The sequence below is a fragment of the Phaseolus vulgaris genome, chromosome 8, assembly GCF_051622355.1.
Source record: "Phaseolus vulgaris cultivar YP4 chromosome 8, ASM5162235v1, whole genome shotgun sequence".
Taxonomy (NCBI): Eukaryota; Viridiplantae; Streptophyta; class Magnoliopsida; order Fabales; family Fabaceae; genus Phaseolus; species Phaseolus vulgaris.
In genome coordinates, this window is record NC_143505.1 from 23,653,063 (window position 1) to 23,677,470 (window position 24,408).

General features: G+C 32.7%; 2 protein-coding genes across 2 annotated transcripts; both read right to left on the reverse strand.

Annotated features, from left to right (window-relative positions):
- Nucleotides 1-459: 459 nt before the first annotated feature.
- Nucleotides 460-948, reverse strand: LOC137824903 (uncharacterized). The gene has a single exon (XM_068630581.2). The coding sequence runs from the start codon at nt 946-948 to the stop codon at nt 460-462; it is 489 nt and encodes a 162-aa protein (XP_068486682.2).
- Nucleotides 949-16,277: 15,329 nt separating this feature from the next.
- Nucleotides 16,278-16,917, reverse strand: LOC150025526 (uncharacterized). Its single transcript, XM_090294084.1, has 2 exons — nt 16,870-16,917; nt 16,278-16,682 (listed from the first exon to the last, which is right to left on the reverse strand). The coding sequence occupies exons 1-2, from the start codon at nt 16,915-16,917 to the stop codon at nt 16,278-16,280; spliced, it is 453 nt and encodes a 150-aa protein (XP_090150210.1).
- Between the last annotated feature and the right edge of the window lie 7,491 nt (nt 16,918-24,408).

Consider the following 24,408-nt stretch of genomic DNA (forward strand, 5'->3'; position numbering starts at 1 on the left):
TCGGCCTCCCTAGGGGGGTTGTCCCTTCGGGGGGGATCATCCCTTGTGGGTTGTCGGTCGTCTCTGTTATCCCGGTCATTTTGACCGTGTTGAGGTGACCTCGTCCGCCTGGGTGGATCCGCCTGGCGGGGTGGGTCTCGGTCGTTCCTGACGAACCGGCGGAGATGCCCAACCTAGATAAGTTCCTCGATCTTATCCTTCAGGGCCTGACACTCCTCGGTCCGGTGTTTTGGTGGTATCGACACTGCTTTGTCCGATCGGCATTATTTGGGCTAGCCACCTTCCTTGGAGGAGGGATCAACGCGGCGTTGAGGGTCTCGTCCAGAATCTTCCCCCTCTCGGTCGTCAAGAGTGTGTACCTTGAGAACCGGATTGGCCGGTCCCGGTTATCTCGGCGTCGGTCATTTCATTGACTCGGCCGCCCCTGGCAGTCCTTTGACTAGGTCGCCCCTGGCGGTTCTACTCCTCTTTGTTGTTCTCCCCGTCGGCATCAGCGCGGGCCTGGTTGTGAAACTCTCTGAGCTCTTCCAGCGGCATGTATTTAGCGTGTCGCTTCCTCAGCTCGTCCAGGCTGTCGGCCGGCTGCATGCACAGGTTGTCGGCAAAGGGCCATGGACATAGTGTTGTCAGCATGTGGTGCATGGCAACGTCCGGGCTCAGATTTCGGATGCTCATTGCCACCTTACTGAACCTATCAACAAAGGTTCTCAGCGACTCTCCCTTCTCTTCGCGGATGCTTACCAGGGCGATGGAGGTTAGGTGGTGCGGTCGGCTGGTCACAAACTGGGTCTCGAACTTTGCTAAAAGTGTGGCAAAGTTGTCGATGGAGTTGGGTGAGAGCGTGGTGAGCCAACTAACGGTTGCTCCCTTCAAGGATGTGGGAAACACTCGGCATAACACAGCATCATCCGTGGTGTAGAGACTCATATGGGTGGTGTAAGCGTCCATATGCTCGTCTGGGTCGGTGGACCCGTCATATCGGTCTTGGTTGAAACCCTTCCACTTTTGATGGTGTTGGTAAAAGGATGTCGGCGGGTCGAGTCGGCCGTCACGGTCGATCTGATAAGGCACGACTCGTCGTCCATCTCGGTTTCTCGAGGAGGGGGTCGGCCTCTCGTCCCCTCGGTCATGTCTGGGTTGGGGGGAGAGGTGTAAGACTTGCTGACAACGTTCGTCGCTATGACAGAAGGTCCTCCCTCTCCCAACTTCCTTTTCATCTCTTCGTTCTCCCTACAAAGAACTTGGAGCTCCTACTCGTTTTTCTGAGCAGTCTCCTCGGTCTTCCTCCTCATCTCGGCCATCTCTCTCTGGAGAGACAGCAGCAGCATCGTCTGGTCGGCTTCAGTCATTCTCTCCATGCTTCTGGTTGAGACCATCTACCTTTTTCCTTCAGCTAGTTTCTCTCGGCCCCACGGTGGGCGCCAATAGAGAAATATTGAAGTCTTCTTCTCCTTCCTTCACAAGGTTAGGTTGCTGGGTGATGAACTGGGATTCTCCTCGTCCTCCTACTTCTCCTTCGGCACTCGGTCTCGGGTGGACACCGGATGGTGGGGGTACCTGCGAAGGCACTCTGACGCTCAAGTCAGTAAAGCGGGTGGTCAGCTCTCAAGTAGGTGAACAGTAATAAATTACATACCTTTCTCCTTGGGATGTGTGCTATTTATATTATTTTAATGGACTTACCTTATTGGGCCTGATTAGAGGAGTGGATCTCGCTTAGGGTTGTATTACCTAATCCTTATTGACGGATTAACTTCACTGACCTTGGTTTGAGCGTTAACGGTAGTATGGGTGCCGACCGTGATGATTCCACTTGTCTCGGCCAAACTTTCCTGGTCTCGGTTGTCTCGGCCTAGTTTAAGTGGGTTTGGCCAAGTCTCTCGGGTCTCAGCCAGGCTTGCCTGGTCTCGGTCGTCTCGGCCAAGTTTTCCTTGTCTCGACCAAGTCTCTCGGGTCTCGGCCAGGCTTCCCTGGTCTCGGTCACCTCGGCCAAGTTTCCCTGGTCTCGGCCAAGTCTCTTAGGTCTCGGCCAGGCTTCCCTGGTCTCGGTCGTCTCGGCCAAGTTTCCTTGGTCTCGGCCAAGTCTCTCAGGTCTCAGCCAGGCTTCCCTGGTCTCGGTCGTCTCGGTCAAGTTTCCCTGGTCTCGGCCAAGTCTCTCAGGTCTCGGCCTGGCTTCCCTGGTCTCGGGCAACTAGGTGGGTCTCGGTCAGGGAGACCGAGTGTCGGTCTCGCCCATACCAGTAAATTTTATAATAAAAAAAACTGCCGAAGGATGGATCACCTTAGTTGTATTAAGGTTATCTAAATAGAAATTCACATACTACCTCCATAACCAACAACTTGTTATGTGTAGGTGTAGGTTTTTTTTTAAAGTTAAAATTTAAATGTAGATTTTTAAGATATGATTTGCATTATCTATGGATTAAACGAGTTTTATTAGTGAATTATACTATTACTTAGTTTTGATTAATTGTTTATCCACCAAAGTGTAAAATATGAAGATGTTATGTCTTTAAGATGATGTATTTTGGAAACAACAGGTCATCTAATACGGAAGTACTTCGTCTGACAAAATACACAACACATTATATCTTTGTTTGATAAATGAAATCTTCATCAAACAATAAGCACATAATCTTCAAAGCTTACATTTGTACCTTAACGGAAATATACTTGAAGCTTATGTCGTGTTGCAGGAAATGTTTTCATCTTGTCTGCCAAAATGATTTGCACAAGCACATGTCAACATCAATATCTCTTGGGATGTGAGTTAAAGTTGTTTTATTTCAACAATCATTCTGAAACAAGCTTATGTTAAATCTGGTCCAGCTATCTGTTGTGTTCGATCTTTTTTTTACTTCGTTTTGAGTAAAAAGCTCTCTAACGTTGATAATTATTGTCTATTGTAACATCCTATATTTTCTCATATCTATAACCATAATCTGTATGAAATATTAAAATAAATATATAAAGATAATACAAATAGATCTACAATTCTTTCATATATTGTTTCAAATTATCTCTCTCTTCATAAGACTTGAAACATTTAAATAAAATTAAAAATAAAATTTCAAAAGAAAATAAACATTTTCCATCATCGATCTTCTCACTGAGAAACTTTATCACCAGTAACATCATCTGCTCCCGTGTAAAATACACGATCATCACAGATAAAAGAAAAACAACCACAAAACAAAAAAAAGGGTAAGCTAGGTATGTTTAAAACTTAAAACATAAATATAACTTCAAACATCCACATAAATCCATCATTTCTCATGCATTCCACATAACCATCAAGTGTCTATCAACAATTTCAATATTCATCTTTCTCATGTCAGACTTCTATTGACTCATAACACATAGACACTTGACTCTACTTTCGGAAGACTCGTGCATTGACTTAGACTTAGAGATCTGCACTTGTCATACTACATCACTGTGAAATCCACACAACTATGTGCATAAATAATCTCAATATCATCTCTCTCCTAGTATAACAGGGTTAATTCATATAGCAGGTCAAGTTAATTATCTTTCAAACAACTTACCCATTCATATGAACCTCCTTCGACTCTCACCACGTGAATAACTTCATCTATATGATTCCATTATCTCAGAATAGTCAGGATATCTCCTTCTAGACGAATCCCTAGTCAATGCACATCCTAAACAATCTTAACATGGTATTTTCTTTCTTGAATATACTATGTCTTTATTAGAATTCATATTTTGAACCTCATAATATCCACCATCAAACAATCACATCATACCAATGTTTAGAAATTCCAAAATACACAACAATTCATTGACTAATCATATAAATGTCTAATTAAAGAGATTTTCAATTAATTATACATGAAATAAAAGTTTACATACTTTATAAGAAAAACTATATAGAAATAAATAAATCAATCTTTTAAAAGAAAATAAAAATTAGTTTAATATTTTTATTTTTATTTATTTATTTATTATTTTTTTTAGACTCTAGCTTGAGCTAGAAATTCGCCAGAGAGCAACCATAATTTTAGCTTGAGCTAGAATTCGCTAGCTTGAGCTAAAATCCACCAGAGAGCACCCAGAATTTAAGCTTGAGCGAGAATTCGCTAGCTTGAGCTAAACTCCTCCAGAGAGCACCCAGAATTTTAGCTTGAGCTAAAATCCTCCAGAAAGCACCCAAAATTTTAGCTTGAGCTAGAATTCGCTAGCTTGAGCTAAAATCCTCCAGAGAGCACCCAAAATTTTAGCTTGAGTTAGAACTTGCTAGCTTGAGCGAAATATGCAGAAAAATTATGCATAACTTAATATACTTATTAGATTATAAATCAATATCTCATTCAATTCATAAATTATAAATCTACACATTACCTTGACAGTTCTAGTTCAACATGATACAATCACTCTCATTGAATCATTGAGCTATTATGTCCATTTATACATATATATGATTTCTAATTCCAAAACCATTTAAATCAAACAACCAATTTCAATCACAACACTTTCAATTTCAATCAAACTACAATCTACTCAAAACAAGAAATCTTGCAACAAAATTTGGAATTGGTGACCAGTCACACTCGCATTCAAATCTTCTAACCTAGGGTTCTATTGAAGATTTTAAACTAGCTTCCCTTACCTGGACTTTAGCAGATGCGCACTAAGAGTTCCAAACCCACCAAAAGTTTAAGGATACCCTAACCTACACCATAGAGTCTTGATCACAAATCTAACTATAGCACTAGGACCCTGAGCTAACAGAGACTAATTATGAAGATAAAAACCTCACATGCAAACTTAAACTAAAAGGCAACCTAACCAGATCAAAACTAACTCAAAGGAAAAGGAGCCAATAATGAACTTACTCTATCTAAGATTTTGATCGATCAATCTTGTAGAGTTCAATGGCGGACTCTGATCGTTGATCTGATGAGCGAGGAGGTCAAAATTTTAGAGAGAAAGCATAAGAAAGGAAAAAGAGTTTTTAGAGAGATGATGGTTCTTTTAAAATGAAACCTGAATAACTAAATTTATATTTATATAGCCTTTTCACTTTAATAATAAAATATTCATGTGCCATTTTAATTGTACCATTTATACTCTAAGATTGTTTTTCTCGGTCCTTACATCTATTACTAAAACAAAATGACTTGATTTAAACAAGAGGGTGAATTGGCTTTAAAAAAAATCTGAAAAACTTAGTCTCTTTAAAATCTTTGCATACTTTAATGGAGAATGCAATTATTAGAGAAATCAAAATTGGTTCAAGAATTGGATTCAACAAACTAAAAAAAGAAAAGCAAGAAAGAAAAGCACAAAAATATTTATATTGGCTCACATCCTCTAATCTTACATGTAGTCTCAACAATGCAACCTTAGAATTGTGGATTTCACTAACTTTCAACAAGTTATACTAGTATTAACTCTTGAACAATTTCAATAAGATATATAACACCCTTGAGATCAAGAGGATATTAACCTTTATCAATTCTTACCACTTAAGAAGATATTGATCACCAAGTCCAACAACAACACTACTGGAATAATTCAGTTACACTACCATAGAAAACAAAGAAATATTTTACCATTTTCACGTAGCAAAAGAACTTTTAAGATCAACACTAATTCACACAACCTTGATTTCAAATCTTGACAGCAGGAGTATTTGGAAAGCTTAGAATGCTAAAAAAAAGATTGCTTTGAATGATTCATAATTCTTGTGTAAATTATAGAGTCAAGTGCTATATTTATAGATATGAAAATCATTAAATGAAAACAACCTCTAATGCATTTAATTAATTATGTTAAGTGTTAATTGATTATTTTATGTATTTTTTTAAATCAACTTCAATTTTAATCGATTAAAAGGTGTGTTAATCCATTAAGTCAGTTCAGTAATTAATATTGAAGTGTTTTTAATAGATTATGGAAATAGTGTAATCAATTATCTCACTTAGAACTCTAAAAATAGTAAAATGGTTCTCTAGTTTAATCGATTATTATTAATATGATCGGTTATCTTGTTTTAAACCTCATCAAGAATATTGAAACGATTATATAAAAATGTAATCAATTATTTTACTTCAAAAAACCTTTTATACCATTTTTTTCCTTCTTTTAAATTCATTTTAAATTGTTGTTTGTTGATCTTGAGAATACCTTTGTATGAGAGAATTAGAAAACAATTACATAGAAAGCTAAAACACTTTTCATACATCTGTAACATTTTCATCTTCATTCTTCATCCTCAAAACACCATCTCTTTGAGGCTTGACCATCTTCAAGTCTTCTAGACTAACATTGCTAACTATCGGGTATGTTACTTGAAGAGAAGATTAGCATTTAATTTTTCATGGAACACATTTAATACATATCTACATTCACACTCGCCATATGCTAGAATATGAGTTACTCAGTTTAAATCTCTCAACGGTCAAAAAAGGATTTGAAACGACTCTTTCTATCAATATCTATATAAAACTAACCTTTAAAGAAGAAGAAAGAAGAAACAACTTGCTAAGTGCTAAAACACTTCTAAAATCTTTTTATGCTCTTAAAAAAACTTTGTAAAGAACATTGTTGTCAGGCGCGCAAAGTCAATGAAGACTCAAGTGCATATGTATGTCCCTTTTAACAAGAATAAAAATGGTAAGAAAGTAGATCAGATAATCTACAAAGTTATGATCAAATTCCTTCTTTACCTTACTACAAGTAGGCTTGATATAATACATATATGTGCACAAGATTTCAGTCAAATCTTAAAGAGTTTCATTTGAAGGTTGTAAAAATGATTTTTCGGTATCTTGTGGTTTCAACTAATAAGTTTTTTGTGTTACAAGAAAAATATTAGTTTCATAATAGAAAGCTTATGCGATGTAGACTATGTTGGAGATTATGTTGACAGAAATAACACAAGTCGAGGATGCTAGTTCATTGGACCCTGTCTGATCTCATGTTTAAATAAGAAGCAAAACTCTATCACTTCATCTACAACAAAGGCGAAGTACATGTTAGTTAAAAGTTGAAGCTCACAACTTTTATGAGTAAAATATCAATTAGAAATTACTCTAGTTTTGAGAATAATATACTTGTATATTGTGATAATATTGTAATCAATTTATCTAAAATTCTATCCAACATTGTAAAACTAAACATATTGAAGTAAGATACCACTTCTTTCGTGATTATGTTCAGAAAAATGTTTTTGAACTAAATTTTGTCAAGACAAATCATCAATGAACTGATATTTTTACAAAGGAATTTCCTATAGATCATTTTAATTTCATTAAAACAAATTAAAATATTATTAATTTTATAGACGCGTGATTGGTCAAATGATAAGGCATCGTTTTTATAGTAGTTATGTGTTTGCTAAGTTTATTCAGGATTATAATACACTTTAAGTGAAATTTGTTGTAGGGTGCATCAATTGTCACATGGCGTAGGCTAGGTGGGCCAAGTCACAATAGAATTATGGCATTTGAGCTTTTACGCTTGATAAGTGTCAAGTTTCAGTAATATTTCATATTAAAATAATGGCACTTATGAGTATTAATTTCTAAAATAAATATAAAACAACCCTTAATTTATGAATGTATACCTTTTTACATATTTTATGATTTGTAACTGAATAGGAACAATTTATTCCCAAATTTGTGTTAATTTCAGGATTCTAGGGGAGAATGGAGATAATTAGGCAAAATAAAATATATAAAGCTAAAAAGAGAAAGTTGGATTGTATCAACACTTAGCAAAGTGGCCCAAACGCGCAAAAAAACATCAATTGCCACCAGGGGAGCTCGCTCAAGCGAGTTATATCTTGCTTGAGCGAGATAGCACCAGTGAAGTTGGGTTGGACGACGTTTTGCTTGCTCAAGCGAGTCCATTCTCACTTGAGTGAGAATCCACTTAAGCCCGCGAAAAGTAGGTTAAATAGGGGACTTTAGGCACAACCCTCGGGTGCAAGATTGAGAGGAAAATATCATTGAGTGAATTATAACCCAATTGGGAGAATAAAAGGTGTTAGAAGATGTGTGGGTAATTCTACCTTTTAGAATTGGGAGTAATCTGTTCAAACTGTCCTATATTGAGGTGATCTCTGAACATAATATTTTGTTCTTGATTGATTATTGGTATTATTGTTTTACTTCTAATTCTTGATCTAGAATCTTAAATTTGACTGGAAAGTATTGTTAGGGTTCTGACCTAATCAATAATAATTAACATATTTGAGTGTTAGAAATAGACTTGAAATGTTAATTGTTATCAATGTTTGATCTGAATACTAAGTTGCTTTTATAAATATACGAGGAATCGATATTTAGGAAATACCTTGATAATTTTATATGTGAGGAATTGATATAAATGATTTTTATACAGGCATCAATATCAATCAAATGACATAATATTATCAGACTCATCTAAATACAAAAGAGTGAGAAAGATGAAATTCAATCCCTATATTTCCAATTGAAGCAACAATTATTTGCCCTGTTTTCTTGTTAATCATTGTCATCACAACAAATTTCAACAAACTTTTATTATTTTGTTTTATATTTAGTGAATATTTACTTGATTATTCAATTGTTCCTTGTGGGTTTGATATCCTTCCTTAGAGACATATTATTACTTTTGACAACGTGGTGCACTTGCCAGTAAAACTCATCAACACTCGTAAGTAGAAATAGTTGTGCCCTGAATATTAGTTATACTTTAGGTCTAGTGGTAAGTTATCAATCCAATTAAGGCATTTAAGAGTATTTATGGTGAAACGACAAACCCCTTAATGCACATTTCTCTAAGCATATTGACACATTACAATTGTCATGCACATTTAATGTGACACAACACCACATCACCACACATGAAAGAGGGATCATAAGCACTTCTAAAAATTTTGAATTTTGAATTTCCTTTTATACTGAAGAACTCTTTTGTATTCCTTACTCTGTCTCTCTGCCCTAATTGCACCTTCAGCCTTTTTTTGCATTCTCCGTTCTCACTTTTCTCATTAAGATTTTTTGCAAAGCAATAATGGCACGTAAGAAACAACAAGTTTTTTGTATGTCTAATCCAAGTGAAGTTTCGTTAATGTTCCCGGTCTAGTAGTTCATCCTTGGATGCTTTCTTAACTTTAAAGACTTGGAGTGTGCTAGCTACCCATACGACAAAGTGTTTTGTCCAATTGAGTGGCTGAAGTTCTTAGCCCTTTGCAACAACTAAAACCATCACACGTACAATTGTTCTGGTCCAGCGTCTAGATGGTGGATGATGGCTTCAAGTGCAAAGTTGAAGGGAAAGTGGTGAAGTGTGTGATCAACATCACTAAAAGGGGTGAAGGTCCCTTCTTTACTAGTTCATGGGACACCAACTTGGATGACGTAAACAACGTGGTCTATGGGGAGGCACGACTTGCCTCTAGAACAAGCACGAAACTAGGGAGTTTTTTTTTTAAGAAATCCAATATCATTGGGAAGAATGATCCACAACATTCTTTTCAACATAATGGTGTCACACATCATATCAAGAGACCACGTATTGGAGAATGTATGATTTTTTCTTTATCATATATTTATTATATATCACATTTATATACAAAACTTATTTGTTTAGTCAAGATTATTGTCCAAACAATACTATGTTTTATTTATGTCTTAGGCGGAAGTCATTACGTTTCAAACAATACTCAATGGATTAGTTATGAGTGGTTATGGTCCAAATAATTCTTGGATTTTTAGTCAGGAGTGGTTGTGTTCTAAAAAAAACTACTCGGGTTTTAGTTAGGTATCAAAACAATACTTGGATTTTTAGCCATAGAAATAGTTGAGTTCCAAATAATATTCAATTTGTAACTTACAACACTAGTTTGTATAGTGAAACTCAATTAATTGATTGAGAATTGAACGTAGTTTGTGATATCATACAAATTAATATAAAGATTAGAATGTAAATCTTTATTTCCTTTATCTTTATTTATTGCATATTATTATACTGCATTATCGAAAGAAAGAGAGTTTTACAAATCTAAGTTTTAGAAAAAAAATTAACAAATCCTTTATTAAATAAAACTATGATTTGATTGTGAATCATGAAACGATACATTACGAAGACAACAAAAGGTTTAAAAAACATAAGTGACTCCTTTCTTTTTGTGTTTTTGGCTTATTTACTCGAATTTGCATCCAACTTCCAATGTTGTTAGCCATCAACTCCACATCTCGAAAGAGGTTTCTTCCATATGCTTCCAATTGAAAGATCCAACTCACTCTCCAACAATTGTTCCACGACTTTAATTCGAACACGGAAATTTTTGCTTTCCTTAGTATCTTCAGCCACACTTAGCTAGGTTCCCTCACACTTCTCTATTTATTATTATTTTTTATTAGTCCATATTGTTAGTTGGATTTTCCACTGTTTTTTGAATTAAAGTTTTTATGTATTATAATTTTGTTATTTATTTATTCTCAATGAATGAAAGCAACTATTTTTTACATATTGTATTGCGGAGGAGATGTACAATGATGGAGAGAATGAAAAGTATCAAAATTATTATTTGAATTTAGTTTAATTTAAAGAATATTTGGTTAAGCTCGTATAACTTGTAGTTTAATCACATTCACTAATATTTTCTTAAGTATATATAAATGATATTTTTTTTAATTTTGATCAATTTCACCCAATTTCTATCTCAACAATAATGTGGAATTTTGTTCTCTTTTAATAAAGCGGTATTCCGTTTCAAAAGAAGAAGAAATTATATAGTGAATGGTAGAGTCTTACTAACACATTGAATTAACTGTGACGTTGAATCGGAGAAACCCTAGAAACATGTCAACATAAGTTGAAAATTGGATCACAAAACCCTAAAAGTGCAGTTGATATAGTATAATATAATCAATTGGATAAGAGTCACAATCACTCAAAGAGTCCTACTTTCTAACACCTCAGGACAGCCAAGCAGAGAAAATCAACGAACCAATATATTTATATCTATGAATTTAGTGTGCCAATTTACAACCATTTGAAAACATAAACGCAGCATCACTGTTAATATTAAATATATTTATAATAGAGTAAAAATATACTATACATTTATAATAAAATTAAAAATATTATATATATTATAACAAAAATAAAAATATCATATATTTATAATAAAAATAAAATATTAATTATAAAATTTATAACACTACTATAATATATAATTCTTATAATTAATCGATAATCGATTACGTTATAAAAATTGTAATATATTATAAGTAATCTTATCAATTTTATAATATAATTAATTGTATTATATGATATAATAATAAAATAAATATTTATACAGTAATAATATAAATTTATTTATATAATAATAATCATAATAATAATAATAATAAAATAAATTAGTAATATAAATGTGAAAGTTATAAAATAATAATATATTTAAAATTTAAAATAGTAGTAGTATATAAAAATATCTAATAAATAATAATAATAATAATAATAATAATAATAAGTTTAAAATAATAATATTAATAAAATTATAAATAAATAAAAAATATTCATAATAATAAAAATAATAATTTTTAATTTTAATGTTTATTTTATTTATGAAAATATTTTTATATGTATTTATAATAAAAATAAAAATATTAAATATTAAATAAATTTATGTAATAAAATATTTAATAATATTATTCATAAAAATAAATAATAAATAATAATAGGAATATATTTATGATATATAAAAATAAGTATAAATATTTAAATAAAAATAGAATTTATATAATAGTAATATATTATACACTACAAGAAAAATTATTTTTAACAGAGGTTATATTTAGTGTTTCTGACGGTTTTCACCCGTTAAGTGTGTTACCCGCGGTTTGTTTTTTCTTAGAAGATCCAGCATCATTAATGGATTATCAACGATTTTGAGTAACCCTTGGAAGATCAATTATTTCCCAGCGGTTCTGTAAACCCTTGTTACTTTCAGGGGGTTTTCTAAACTCCCGTTACTTTCAAACCCCTATTACTTCCAAGGGTTTTCAAACCCCCGCTAATTTCATTTTTTTGTGTTTTTTTAATGGGTTATTTTTTTTAATGCACATAAATTCTGAAGCAAATGAAAAATGATAAAAGAAAAATATTCTAAAATTTTTAAAATTCAATTGACTCTAACTTTTACATTTTTTTTTTTGTTCTTAAAGGAAGAACCTAAACAAGTTTCTAAATACCACATAAATGTCTGTATGAAATCATTATTTTAATTAAAATACCCACTAACATTACTTTATCTTAAAACAAGTCCAAACCAAAACAACAAAATATTGTTTTTCTTCTAATACTTTCAATTTGCTAGTAGCAAAAGTAAGTAACCATATGTTTATGACACAAAATAAAACCAGATAATCAATGTTACATATCACATAATCAATGTTAAATATAGTTTGATATTAACAATAACACACACAAAAATGCACAACAATACATATAATACTATTCATATTATCAAATCACATCATTTACTAAATTAAAATCATTTGCAAAATAATAGCATGAGATTAAGTAGCATGGTATAGTAATTATCCACCATATTATATACCTATAGATGCATGACTCTAATCATACAAAAAAAAAACTAAATGTATACTTCTTATTTAGTTGTGATTATTTAATAATTGCAAATAAAAGATTGGGATGAAAACATAAATAAAAAAATTCATGGAAGATAAAAAATTCGAAATTCTTTTTTATGAAGTACCACCATAAACATAGTATATAAATTAACGAAGAACCAATAATTTATTTATGCCAAATGAAAAGTTATTTGTTTGGACCAAGTGTGTAAGTGTGTACCATGTTGGTAAACATACTAGAAGATTGTCCTTTTTATTTTTCTTTTAAAAGGAAAAAAATAGGATATTACTAATGGGCATGCATAACGTAAGAAAATTCAGTGCCATGACAAAATCATAATATTTTCAACCTTATCCCCCACTGATTCACCTTGCTGACCAAACTTTGCATTCTCTATTTATTCACTATTACATTTTTAACTGGAATTTTATTTACTTTTTTTGTTATTTCTTAGAAGTAATGATAATGACCTAATTATTTGTATAATTAAAGCAATAAAATTGGTAAATATTACTAGCTTCTACAAGTAGCTAGATGCATAAGTTGAATATCCACATTTTACAACTTTTATAGAAGTGCCAATACAATTATCAGTTAAAGTTATAAGACTAAAAACGTAGATTTTCAGACTTCCAATTATTCTTTGTCAAGCCTAATTTAGATCTACAGTGGCATTCCTTAACTCTTGAGTTCATATTGCTTAATTAGACGTACTTTTGTTCTCCAAAGGAAAATAGTGTCATGCTCTGGTGCTTAAGATTTTTGTCATCCTTAGTTCCTAAACAATGCCAAGTTTTAATGAGAGAGAAGTTTCCTTAAGCAGACTTTTTTGTTTCTTCTCGATGATCATACCTTAAAAATATAGAAAAGAAAATTTTAAACACAATTTTGTGGCTGATTCAAGTGAACTAAGATCCATACTCTAGTCTGCAAGATCAAATAGTACATGAATGAATTTTTTCGAAGATAGGACTTTACCTCTGTAAGTTCGTCTCTCATTGGATGATAACGCTTTCCAACCATTTCTCTGAGGGCAGTTTCTTCCTGCACCTCCGCGTTTTTTCTTCCTGCACCCACACACTTTTACGACTACATCGCCCTTATTAGTTTTCAAAATTCCAAAAATACCCCTAATCTAATAAAATCCTAGACAACGTTGTTTTTCTTGCACAGTCAGTTTTCATCTTCTTTGTTTTGCAGTAGTGGCACCTCTAAACTGCAAAAGTCCATTCTTCTTTCAATCTCACACATCTCTTGTGATTTAGAGTTCTTTTGGCAAAGTTAAGTAAATTTTTTTTATTTTCAGATTTGTACATCCGTTTTTCCAATGGATTTTTGTTTCCGTAAATGGTTTTTCACATTTCCGATTGTAGAATTTCGGATTATAGAATATCGATAATTTTCGGCTTATGAAATCCGTAAAAATCTCAGATTTATGTTTCCGTAAAAATCCCAGATTTATGTTTCCGTAAAAATCCTAGATTTGCGGTTTCGGGAATGTTCCAAATTTGTAGTTCTAGGAATGTTCTGGATTTGTGGTTCCAGAATAATAATTTGTTGTTTCGTGTTTGTGTTGACTCAAAATAGTAAATCAAAATTGTATTGGGTCGAACTAGAGGAGTTATGGGGTTGGGTTAGTATGCATTCATTCATTAGTTTGTAATTTGGTTTAACTTGAATGGTGTAATTGAATAGAAATGGTGAAGACTAGGGGAGGAGGTTCACAAAGTGATCGACTACGTCCCACAACCTTTGTTAGAAGAAGAAGAAGACATGTTAATGAAGATGAAGAACATGTTGAACACGAAGATGCAGAACATGTTGAACCTAAAGAAGTTGAATCCCAAATGGAGGAGGAGGATGAAGGCGAACCTGAAGTAGAAGGTGAAGGTTATCCGGAGGTCCACTAGATGGGACACTTTTGACAGGTTATGAAGACCATGTGGCCATGCAATAATGGAATGGTGTGGTAAGTAAATATGTTGTAATATGATATTTTTTCATTGTTAATTTGATATGATTTTGGTTGATTAAATTGTATATTTTATATGATTTTGGTTGGTTAAATTAGGATCGAGGGAAGTTAAAATTTGTGTCTCATGGCCGAAAAATGAATAAGATGGGTGCTCCTCATCCTGGGATACTACCTCCAATGTAGTTGTCAGGTTTAGTTGGGCTTGTTAGGGCAAGCTATGACACGATAAACAAAGAATTGTTGTGTGCCTTTGTAGAAAGGTGGCACGCAGAGACAAATTATTTTCATCTGCATGTAGGTGAGTTGACCATCACATTGGATGATGTGTCGAATTTGTTGCACCCCCTATTATTGGTCAATTTTACACGTACCCGAGCTTAGATGTAGTTGCGACGACCGATTTGCTTGTTGATTCACTTCATGTAGATCGGGGAGTAGCAGCTGCTGAGACTCGTCATTGTCGAGGTGGACATGTGCGTCTAAGCTGGTTGAGGGAGGTGTATGAGGACGCATGTACCAGGAGACAGTGATTGTGGCTGCACGAGCATATTTGCTACACCTAGTAGGTTGCACCATCTTTACAGAGAAGAGTACTATGTCGGTTAATTTATCCTACTTGGGATTATTTGTAGATTTGAGGCACACCGGGGGATACTCGTGGGTAGCAGCTGCTTTGACCCGCATGTATGAGCAGTTGGGAGATGGTTCCTATGCAAATACTAGACAGTTAGTTGGGTATGCCACGTTATTTTCATCATGGATATACGAGCACTTTCTGACTATTTGACACCAATAGCTTCGGGATGACTATGTTGAGGATGAGCCACAGTGTATGAAATATGTGTTCGGGAGTAGGTTGTCCACGTTTGCATCTGTTCAGATGCAATTAGATAGCCTTTGTATAGGTGTTGTTCAATGGATGCCCTATGAAGAGCATAGAGTGGTGCGTCCTTTCCAGTGGATTTCATTATTTTTAAGGTACATTCGGTTGAGGGCTTGTAGGCAGATGCATTTGCCTGAACGTGTACTCAGACAGTTTTGATATATACAATGATCCCTTGTCACCCAGGCACTGTTCATCATGGCGATCCCTCCAGATCTGAGATCGACCAACGATTGTTAGATTTTAATGTTAACCTCTTACAGGATGTTGTATTAGCAGTTGATATTGGAGCCTGTGTTCCTACATATTTGGAGTGGTTTCAGTCTATATCACACCCATATATCATTCAAATGGATGAGGATAATCGACCTCCGGTGATTACCCCTGATGGACGACGTCAAGACGGGAATGATGCTATCTCTGAGCATCCCGTAGTGATAAAATACTGCCTATTTAAATAATACATGCTCAGTTGTAATCAATGTAATTTGTTTATCATTGTAGGGTCTTTGTAGAAGAATACCATCCACCTTGCAGTTGATTATAGATGATGGTCATCTAATAGAGGATTCACCTGCATGGGAAGGGATACAGACAGCCTTGATGCTAGCCTGATCAGCCACCAAGGACATGTATGTGTATGTCCGCAAGCAACGACACAGACGATGATGATGATTTTAGTTATTGCTATGTTTTGTGATTTCGTGAAGAAACACTTAGTTTACAGTTATTTTCGTGAAGAAACACTTAGTTTCGTGCATTATAAACTTGCATTATTGTGGTCATATTTTTCTCATTATGTTATTTCATTGTAAGCAAAATATTTTTGGGCTTCACCCAACTGTCTATCATGTCCATAAGCATTGACTTCTCACTACATGTGAACCTACCAGCATATGGATGACCAACCAATGTATTTGTCAACTCATGATTATGAGACCCACTAATTAATTTTAGTATCCATCCTTCACCACTTTTTACTTGATACCCTCGTAATCTGAAAGGACAACCAATTCCATTCTCAGTAACCTCTAAATCCTTCTTATATCGTATGTATTTACCTCCTTTCTCACAACCTAATAAAACAAATGTCTTCCTTCCTCGTTGGCCAATTGAAGTAATCAATCTCAATATCACAATAACAAAACCAAAGTGAAACGCAACTTTTCTAACCCACATCAAGAGCCCATCCCGACTACGAAATACCTACAAAAGTTATCATAACAAATTATTTCATTTACCAATTAACAAACAACCTAATCATACTTTACAAACTTAACTTTACCTCATCTGTAGTAAACACATTTGTACATTCATATCCCTTCGATATATTGTCTATTGTTTTGTTACATAATGACTTCTCAATATCATCATCATGTAGACCATCTCATACATCAACCCCATCATATAGTTCTCGTTCAAATTCTTCACTATTGTCCATGCTTCTACAAAATAAATAACACTAAATCATTGCATTCTGGATCCATGAATCCATAAGTCAAACATTTCATTCTGGATCCAGTAATTCTTAATTCAAAAGAACCATTCTGAATCCAGAAATCCATAACTCAAAATATGCATTCCGGATCCAAAAATTCGTAACTCAAACAATTCATCCCGGATTCATAAATCCATAATACAAAAAAAAAGGATCCACTAATCTGTAACACAAATTAAGCTTCCAGATTCAACAATCTGGAAATCAACAATGTAAGATAACTTAGCTTCCAGAACACCCCCTCATTCAGAAAACAAATTTTAATCAATTATGGATTCATGAATCCGTAGCATATTACCAGATCCTAATTTCTGGTAACCACAAAATCTCCATAACCGCCAATGCTCGTAAAAAAAAACTTATTTCTTACCTTTATAACCCAAGCAACACTTTCGCAACATACCCTACTCCTCCACCTTGCTCCCAACAACTACAAAAACTCTCCACCAATGGTTGATACTCAATGATGAGGATGAACAGTGGCAAAGAGAGTTCAGCACGGTGCCCCTTCTCAGATAATAGGTTAAGGTTAGTTTTGGGATATTTAAAATTGTGGGGGTGCAAGAAGAAAAACATGGAGGTGCAGGAAAAAGAAACCTTCTCTGAGATAGTGAAACTGATATTTTGAAAGCCCTAGCTCCTTCACAGTAACAAAGAGTTTCACTTTCCTATTTTTCGGATGCCAAGCATCACCACCAGAAGCAAAGACTACCCCAGTTTGCACAAATGACTACTTCTGTATTTTGGGTGATTCAATAGTACTATCCACCAATCTACTTATTGGAACTCTATCACATATAAAGTATTTAGACTTTATAGAAGCAATGGGTCACAATAGTATTAAGATTCGAACCACCCACAATCGCCTGGTTTATGAACCTTCACATTAAGGTTGTTCCTTCCTGCACCTCCATATATTCTTCTTTCACCTCCATAAATTTTCATATTTCCAAAAATACTCCTCTGTAAAATTTCAGATTACGTAATCCAAAAGTTTTTTTTTAAAATTCGTAATTAGCTTCTGGATTACATAATTCGGAAGATTTTTTTTCAGATGCATGAATAGTTTCCGGATTATGTAATCCAAAAGTTTTTTTTCAAATGCGTGTCCGGATTATATAATCCGGAAGCTACTTTATGGAGGTGGTATAAGAAGGATAAAAAGGTATTTTCACATTTTGTATGGGGTGGCAGAAAAACCTATGGAGGTGCAGGAAGAAATAGTTCACATTAATAGTTTCTTTCGGAAAGGTCGTCCATCACTCCTTAAATCTAAGTAGGTGTAACTATAAAGGAAAATAATTTATAAAAAGAGACACAAGACGACATTGCATAAACTTATAATGGTGGTGAAAACAAATAAAATGATGACCTCTTTAGATCCGAAGATGAATGGTGGGTGAATTAGCAAAGCCATGTATTTAAGTCGTATAAGAATACACTGGGTAAATATCATAGGATAACTTGAATTTCTTGATCGAAACGTGATGTACCTGCAGATAAGGGAGGGCATGACTTAAGAGGAAAAAATATGATAATTGAGGTAGTCTTACAGACATGTGATGCAATGTGAATACGTGTGTAGAATGTAGAGTAATTCAGCAGCACAAGTAAGAGTAAGTAGTAACCTTAAGAAGAAAGTTGTTGAGTGCAACAAATTCTGAGAGAAAGAAATTGTTTGAGGGTTAGAGAGAGTGGAATGTTGGAAATAAAAGATAAAATAAAGAAAGGCAGGAACAAAGTAAGAAAAAAGGTGGAAAGTGGATAATAGGGTAGTGGAATGCCATAGAATGGATGAAAGTAGAATTTGAGAGTTAAAAGATAATGAGAGGAATTAAAACGGAGAAGAAGAAGAAACCTGATCATCTGTGATTCATAATTATAGACTTTACTGAACTTAACACCAATTTTCCTCGCTTCATTTATTCACAAATGCTATAGAAGTAAGTTTATGAGTAGCCAATAGTAGAGTCTAAAAAATCCAACATAAATACTAAAAAAAGCAGCATAGGAAAACCACCGTATGTTGACTGTTTCAGTAAAATAAATTCAATGATTTTAGTACTAAACTAATTTCAACATGAAGGAAAACATTTTATTTGAGGTAAGAAAGCTGAGGCCTTACTATCAACATCTTAATTTGTTTTAATTTGTACAAGATCGGATAAAAAAATTCTAAAGAAAAAGAATTGATTATCAACATCTCTCTACTTAACAGTAGAAAGCAAGTGAGTTGGGTAGGCATTTTATTTTTTAACTGTTCATCAACCAAAAGCCCACAAATTTATGCGTCTCTATAATAAGAGGAAAAAATAGAGAAAAGAAACATGGAAAGTTCTTAAACAAATAATTTGAAATTACAAATGAGAGGATAATTTAATTGTCTAAGACTTTGGAATCAAGGGAAGATATTCCGCCACTACTTAGAAGCTTTCATATAAAGTTTTAAAGTTTTGCTTACTGTTTTTGAATTATTTTTGAAGAAATTTTGCAGTTCTACCTAGTTGATTTTTCTACTTGATCAATCATAAGTTTTAATTTATTCTAAATTTTAGTTAGATAATTATAATACCAAGTCTGATTATTTGGGGTTTCATTTGATGTGGCTGCCATTAGTACTGCATGATCCTCTTCATCTTGTTCATGATTACTATCTTCTTGAGCACAATTGGCAGCATGATTATCACCTTTTGATCTGCAGTCATTTGCATAATAACTGCATTTATGACAATTATAACACTCAACATTTGATTTATTATAAATGTCTCCTCGTCCTTCGCGACCACGTTCTCCGCGCCAAGAGTTATTTGAACTTGGATTGTGATTGGATCCAATGTTGTTTTGCTCAACGACTTCATGATTCTGGCCACCACGACCTTTGCTGGAATAACTACCACCATGTCCCCGTCCTCTGCCTCGTGAACTACCGAGTTTATGATAGGAGCTACCAATTGAGGCTTGTGCTTGTAAAGCTTGTTCAATTGGTTTTTCAATATTATTGTCATTCATCTGTTGCTCATGCGCTCATAGGGAACCAGAAAATAACCTTACTGTCATTTTTGAAATGTCATTGGCCTCTTCAATTCCAACAACAACATGTTCAAATCTGGGAGTTAAAGATCTCAAAATCTTCTCCACCTTTGCCTGTTCTGAATGTGTTTCACCATTGGTCTTCATTTGATTTGTCAAGGCAAGAACTTTATTTATATAGACATCAACAGTCTTTGTGGTTTCCATCTGTAGCAATTCATATTGGCGTTTTAGGGTTTGAAGACGCACCTTCTTGATCTTGTCATCACCTTTATAATTGGTTGACAAAATGGTCCAAGCCTCACTTGCAGTTGTTGCTCATTATCTGTTCAAACGTCTCGTCATTCATCCCTTGATGGATGAGATAGAAAGCCTTATTGTCCTTCTTCTTCTTATCACAATGCGCTACTCGTTGCGCCTTAGTTGCATTAGCAGCTAATGCAGACACTCCACTCTCAACGACATCTCATAACTCATGATAATCAAACAAAACTTCCATTTGCACACACCACCGATTGTAATTTTTTTCATCAAGGATAGAGACTGATAATTGGGTAGAGTTCAGGATAACAGACTAGCTCTTGATACCAGTTGTAGGAACTAATGGAAGAAAATAAGAGAAAGCAAAAGGTTGTAGAAACTGATTGAAGGTAATTGCACAAAATTGCAAAACTGCTAAATTGATTTTCTTGATTTTGATTTACATCAATAATATATATAATAAAATTACAATTACTGAAAGTTATAAAATAGGAATACTAAGAGGCTTGTAAACATAATATTGTGTAATAATCCAATAATCAACACATCAAAACTAAAGAAGAGAGAAACGAGAGACGAATCAAAGTGAGTGTTCCTACCACTTGTGAAACGCGCCGTCGAAAGGAAATCCACCACCAATCACACTCTCAGAAGGAAAACACACCTCTAAGAGGTAGGCAATGCGTGAGAAATTGGAAAAGAAACTAATTCTGAGAAATCAAATCCGGTAAACAAAATTACCAAATGAAACCTAATACAAGAATAGAGAAATTTGTGTGTGCCAACAAAATTTAAAAAAAAATTCTGATTGAGAGACGAGAATGGAAAGTGTTGTTTTGAATTATGAATGAATGTACTTTGGAGTTTTGGTTAAAAAGGGTACACCTGTATTGAAAAAACGTGAAAAGGTAAAAAATTAGGAAAAAAAATTAAAATGCATAATTTTATTGTAGTTATTTTAAATAACCGTGAATATTTACTGGGAGTTTAGAAACCCCGACATGCACATCACTTATCATCAGATGTTATTATAACCTCTGATAACAAACCCCTACTAACATTAATTTTTTTAGTAATAAAAAAATTTAATGTAAAAATAATATTATTATTTAATTATAATATAAAATTATTTTTTCTAGATAAAAAATTATTTGAAGTTGAAATAAAAGAATTTAAAATTTATTATATATTTAAATTTATAATTGAGAAATTTACTTTTATGACTTATCTTTTTACAAAAGTTAAATAACTCGTATTTTTTTCCAAAAATAGTTATTTAATAATATTGAAAAAAAATAAAAAAATTAATTAATTTAAATTTATACAAAAATATCTCATATTTCATTATTCAAATATTTGTAAAAACAAAAGTAAATTTGAATCTTACATTTTACATTTTCTTAACAAATTTAAAATTCTCTCACAATTATCACATCACTCATAAACTTCAATCAATTTTTCTCACACATTTACTAAGGTTGTTTGGATTGAGAGGAGTGTATTTGTGAGGATTTGAGAGAATGGATGTGTGAGAACTTGAGAGAAAAAAGTGAAGAGAGTGAGCATGTTTGGATTGAAGTATGTTAGAGTGAAAGAAGTTTATTGGAGTTTATGAGTGATGTGATAGTTGATAGAAAATTTATAATTTTTTTTAAATGTGTAAAATATAAGTTTACAATTTTAACCCTTGTAATACAACTTTTATAAATAATAAAATATGAGATATTTATGTGTTTGTATTAAGTAATGAAATTTAAATAAATAAATAGAATATTCACAACTTATATAAAAAAATATTAAAAATATTTGTATTTAAAAAATTGTAGTAGTCAAAATTATAAATTACTACAATCACAAAAAATTTAATATAACCTAACAACGTGAATTTGTATAAAAAAAATTAAACATACAAATTCTAAACAAAATCAAAATTAATAACATAAATACAAAACACGATATTTTTTAAAATTAAAAAAAAAATACTCTAAATAAATATTCAACCATCATAACTCGTTAAAATATAAAAATAAATCTAGAACTACTCCATACACAGTAACACAAAGGTTTAAAAGTGAAAAATAAACTACACATGCATAAGTAAAAAGTGAGAGCAAAATAGTATTTCAGTTGTTACTTACGTGGACTTCCCTTGTGTCTGCTATCCATATTTGCATCCCACAAAGCACGTCAAAACCCTACCATTCCACAAATCTCGGCTTCCAATTCCTCACACATCCACACGCTTCATCTCGTAAATTTATATTATCTCGTAAATTTATCTTCGCCAACCGTGTATAAGCAGAAACAAACACACAGCATAAAAGGTGGCAATGTAATTATGAAAGTAAAAGAACTTACGAACAATAGTCTAAAAGTATTGTGATATCAAGAAAATAAGAATGAAGCTTACAGTGTTTATCGTACATCGCGTACATTGATACTCATAATAACTAATATCTCAACAATCACGACATTATTATTCGCGTTAAAATTTAGAGTTTTGTTACAATTTTATTTTTAATAAACGTTTCAAAAGTTTAAGAAAGAAATGTATACTTAATTTTCTCTTACTTCAATAAATATATTTATCTGAGTTCAAAGCGTTGAAATTAGGTTGAATTAATACAATGATAAAAAAAAACAAATTATATAATTTTAGAAGATCGAAAAAATGTATAAAAAAGTTATATGTCAAAATACAAGTTCTGTCACAGCAAGAATGAAAAAAAAATACATATTACCTTTCGTATTCAATGCGTTACTTTGTAAAATTAAAATTCTAACTATTAAATGAACGTGTCTTATGCCAATTAAATCTTCTACAAGATAATTGTGTAGAGTAATTAAGAATAAAATAGTAATTGAGTATGACAAATTAGTATATATAAAATTTTATAAAAGCCAAGCATGAGAATTAGAAGAAAGTATAGGTAGTGATGATCGTGTTCACAAATCTCTAAAATGATTTTATAATTTTTCTTCTCCTTACGTTTAACTTTTACACTTCTCTTTTTCTATTTATCAAGTTCTTTACCATTTAACTTTTATTTAAATCATTTTCTAGTTATATAGTTTTTTTTAGTTCTTAATTTCAGTGTTGTTTTATTTCATCCAGTTTCCCCTCCTGTATTAATTTGTCTTCAAAAATTTACTATACACAATGCCCCAATTTTGTATGCATATTTATCTTAAAATTCAATCATCTTGCATAAAAATAAACATAAAGATAGTGTGATCAGAAATAAATTGTTTTATCGATATTTCAAGTTTTTATTAAATTCCAATAAACTTAAGAAAGTATTTTATTAGCCTAATCATTTAAATTAAAATCGTTTTAAACTTGATAATGAAAACGAAAGATCCACTTAATTGTTTGTTTTTTTTATTGTATGGTATTTTTTTATTTTTTTATATCAAATTTCATAAAAGAAACCCCTCAAACATATATTTTTCCCTACCTCGGAACAAAGAAATTGAAAGTTATAAAAAAAAGGGTATTATATTATCTACAAATTTATTGATCAATTGCTTTTAGATTGTATATACATCGATGTTATTCCACTTTGGTACCATGCATGCCAAGGAGGGTGGAAACACCTTATCAGAATATATCATGGAAGCAAAACATGTGAGAAATAAAATCTTATTAGTTCCTACTTCATTATTAGAAATTTCATGGTACAATAAACTACTTAACAAGATATTTTAATCTATCATGTTTTTTCATTTCATAAATTATTTTTTTAGTTAAAAAATATTACTTGTTGATTGGACTAAAGTTGACCGAGATTTTCATGAATTCTATTATCTTAAAGTGTGCTCTTCTCCATAGATACAAAGAGAGTGTGTCTACAAAAGATACTTTCTTGTTCAAGTCAGGAGATATGAACTTCAGACTATTCAAAATTAGTCGATCTTCTTCAATCAGTTCAAAGTTAGTTGATTAAAAATTATTCAAGGTTAACTGATTATGATTTATAGTTAGTCAAATTTATTAGGTATTACTTTCTTACTTATACTCGATATTGAAAAAAAACTATTCATTATAATACAATTACAATCCATTTGTCGACCAATTCAACGTTGACGACTATTTTATGACAAGTATACAATGTCAGAAGTAATAATTTGTCCCTAATGATG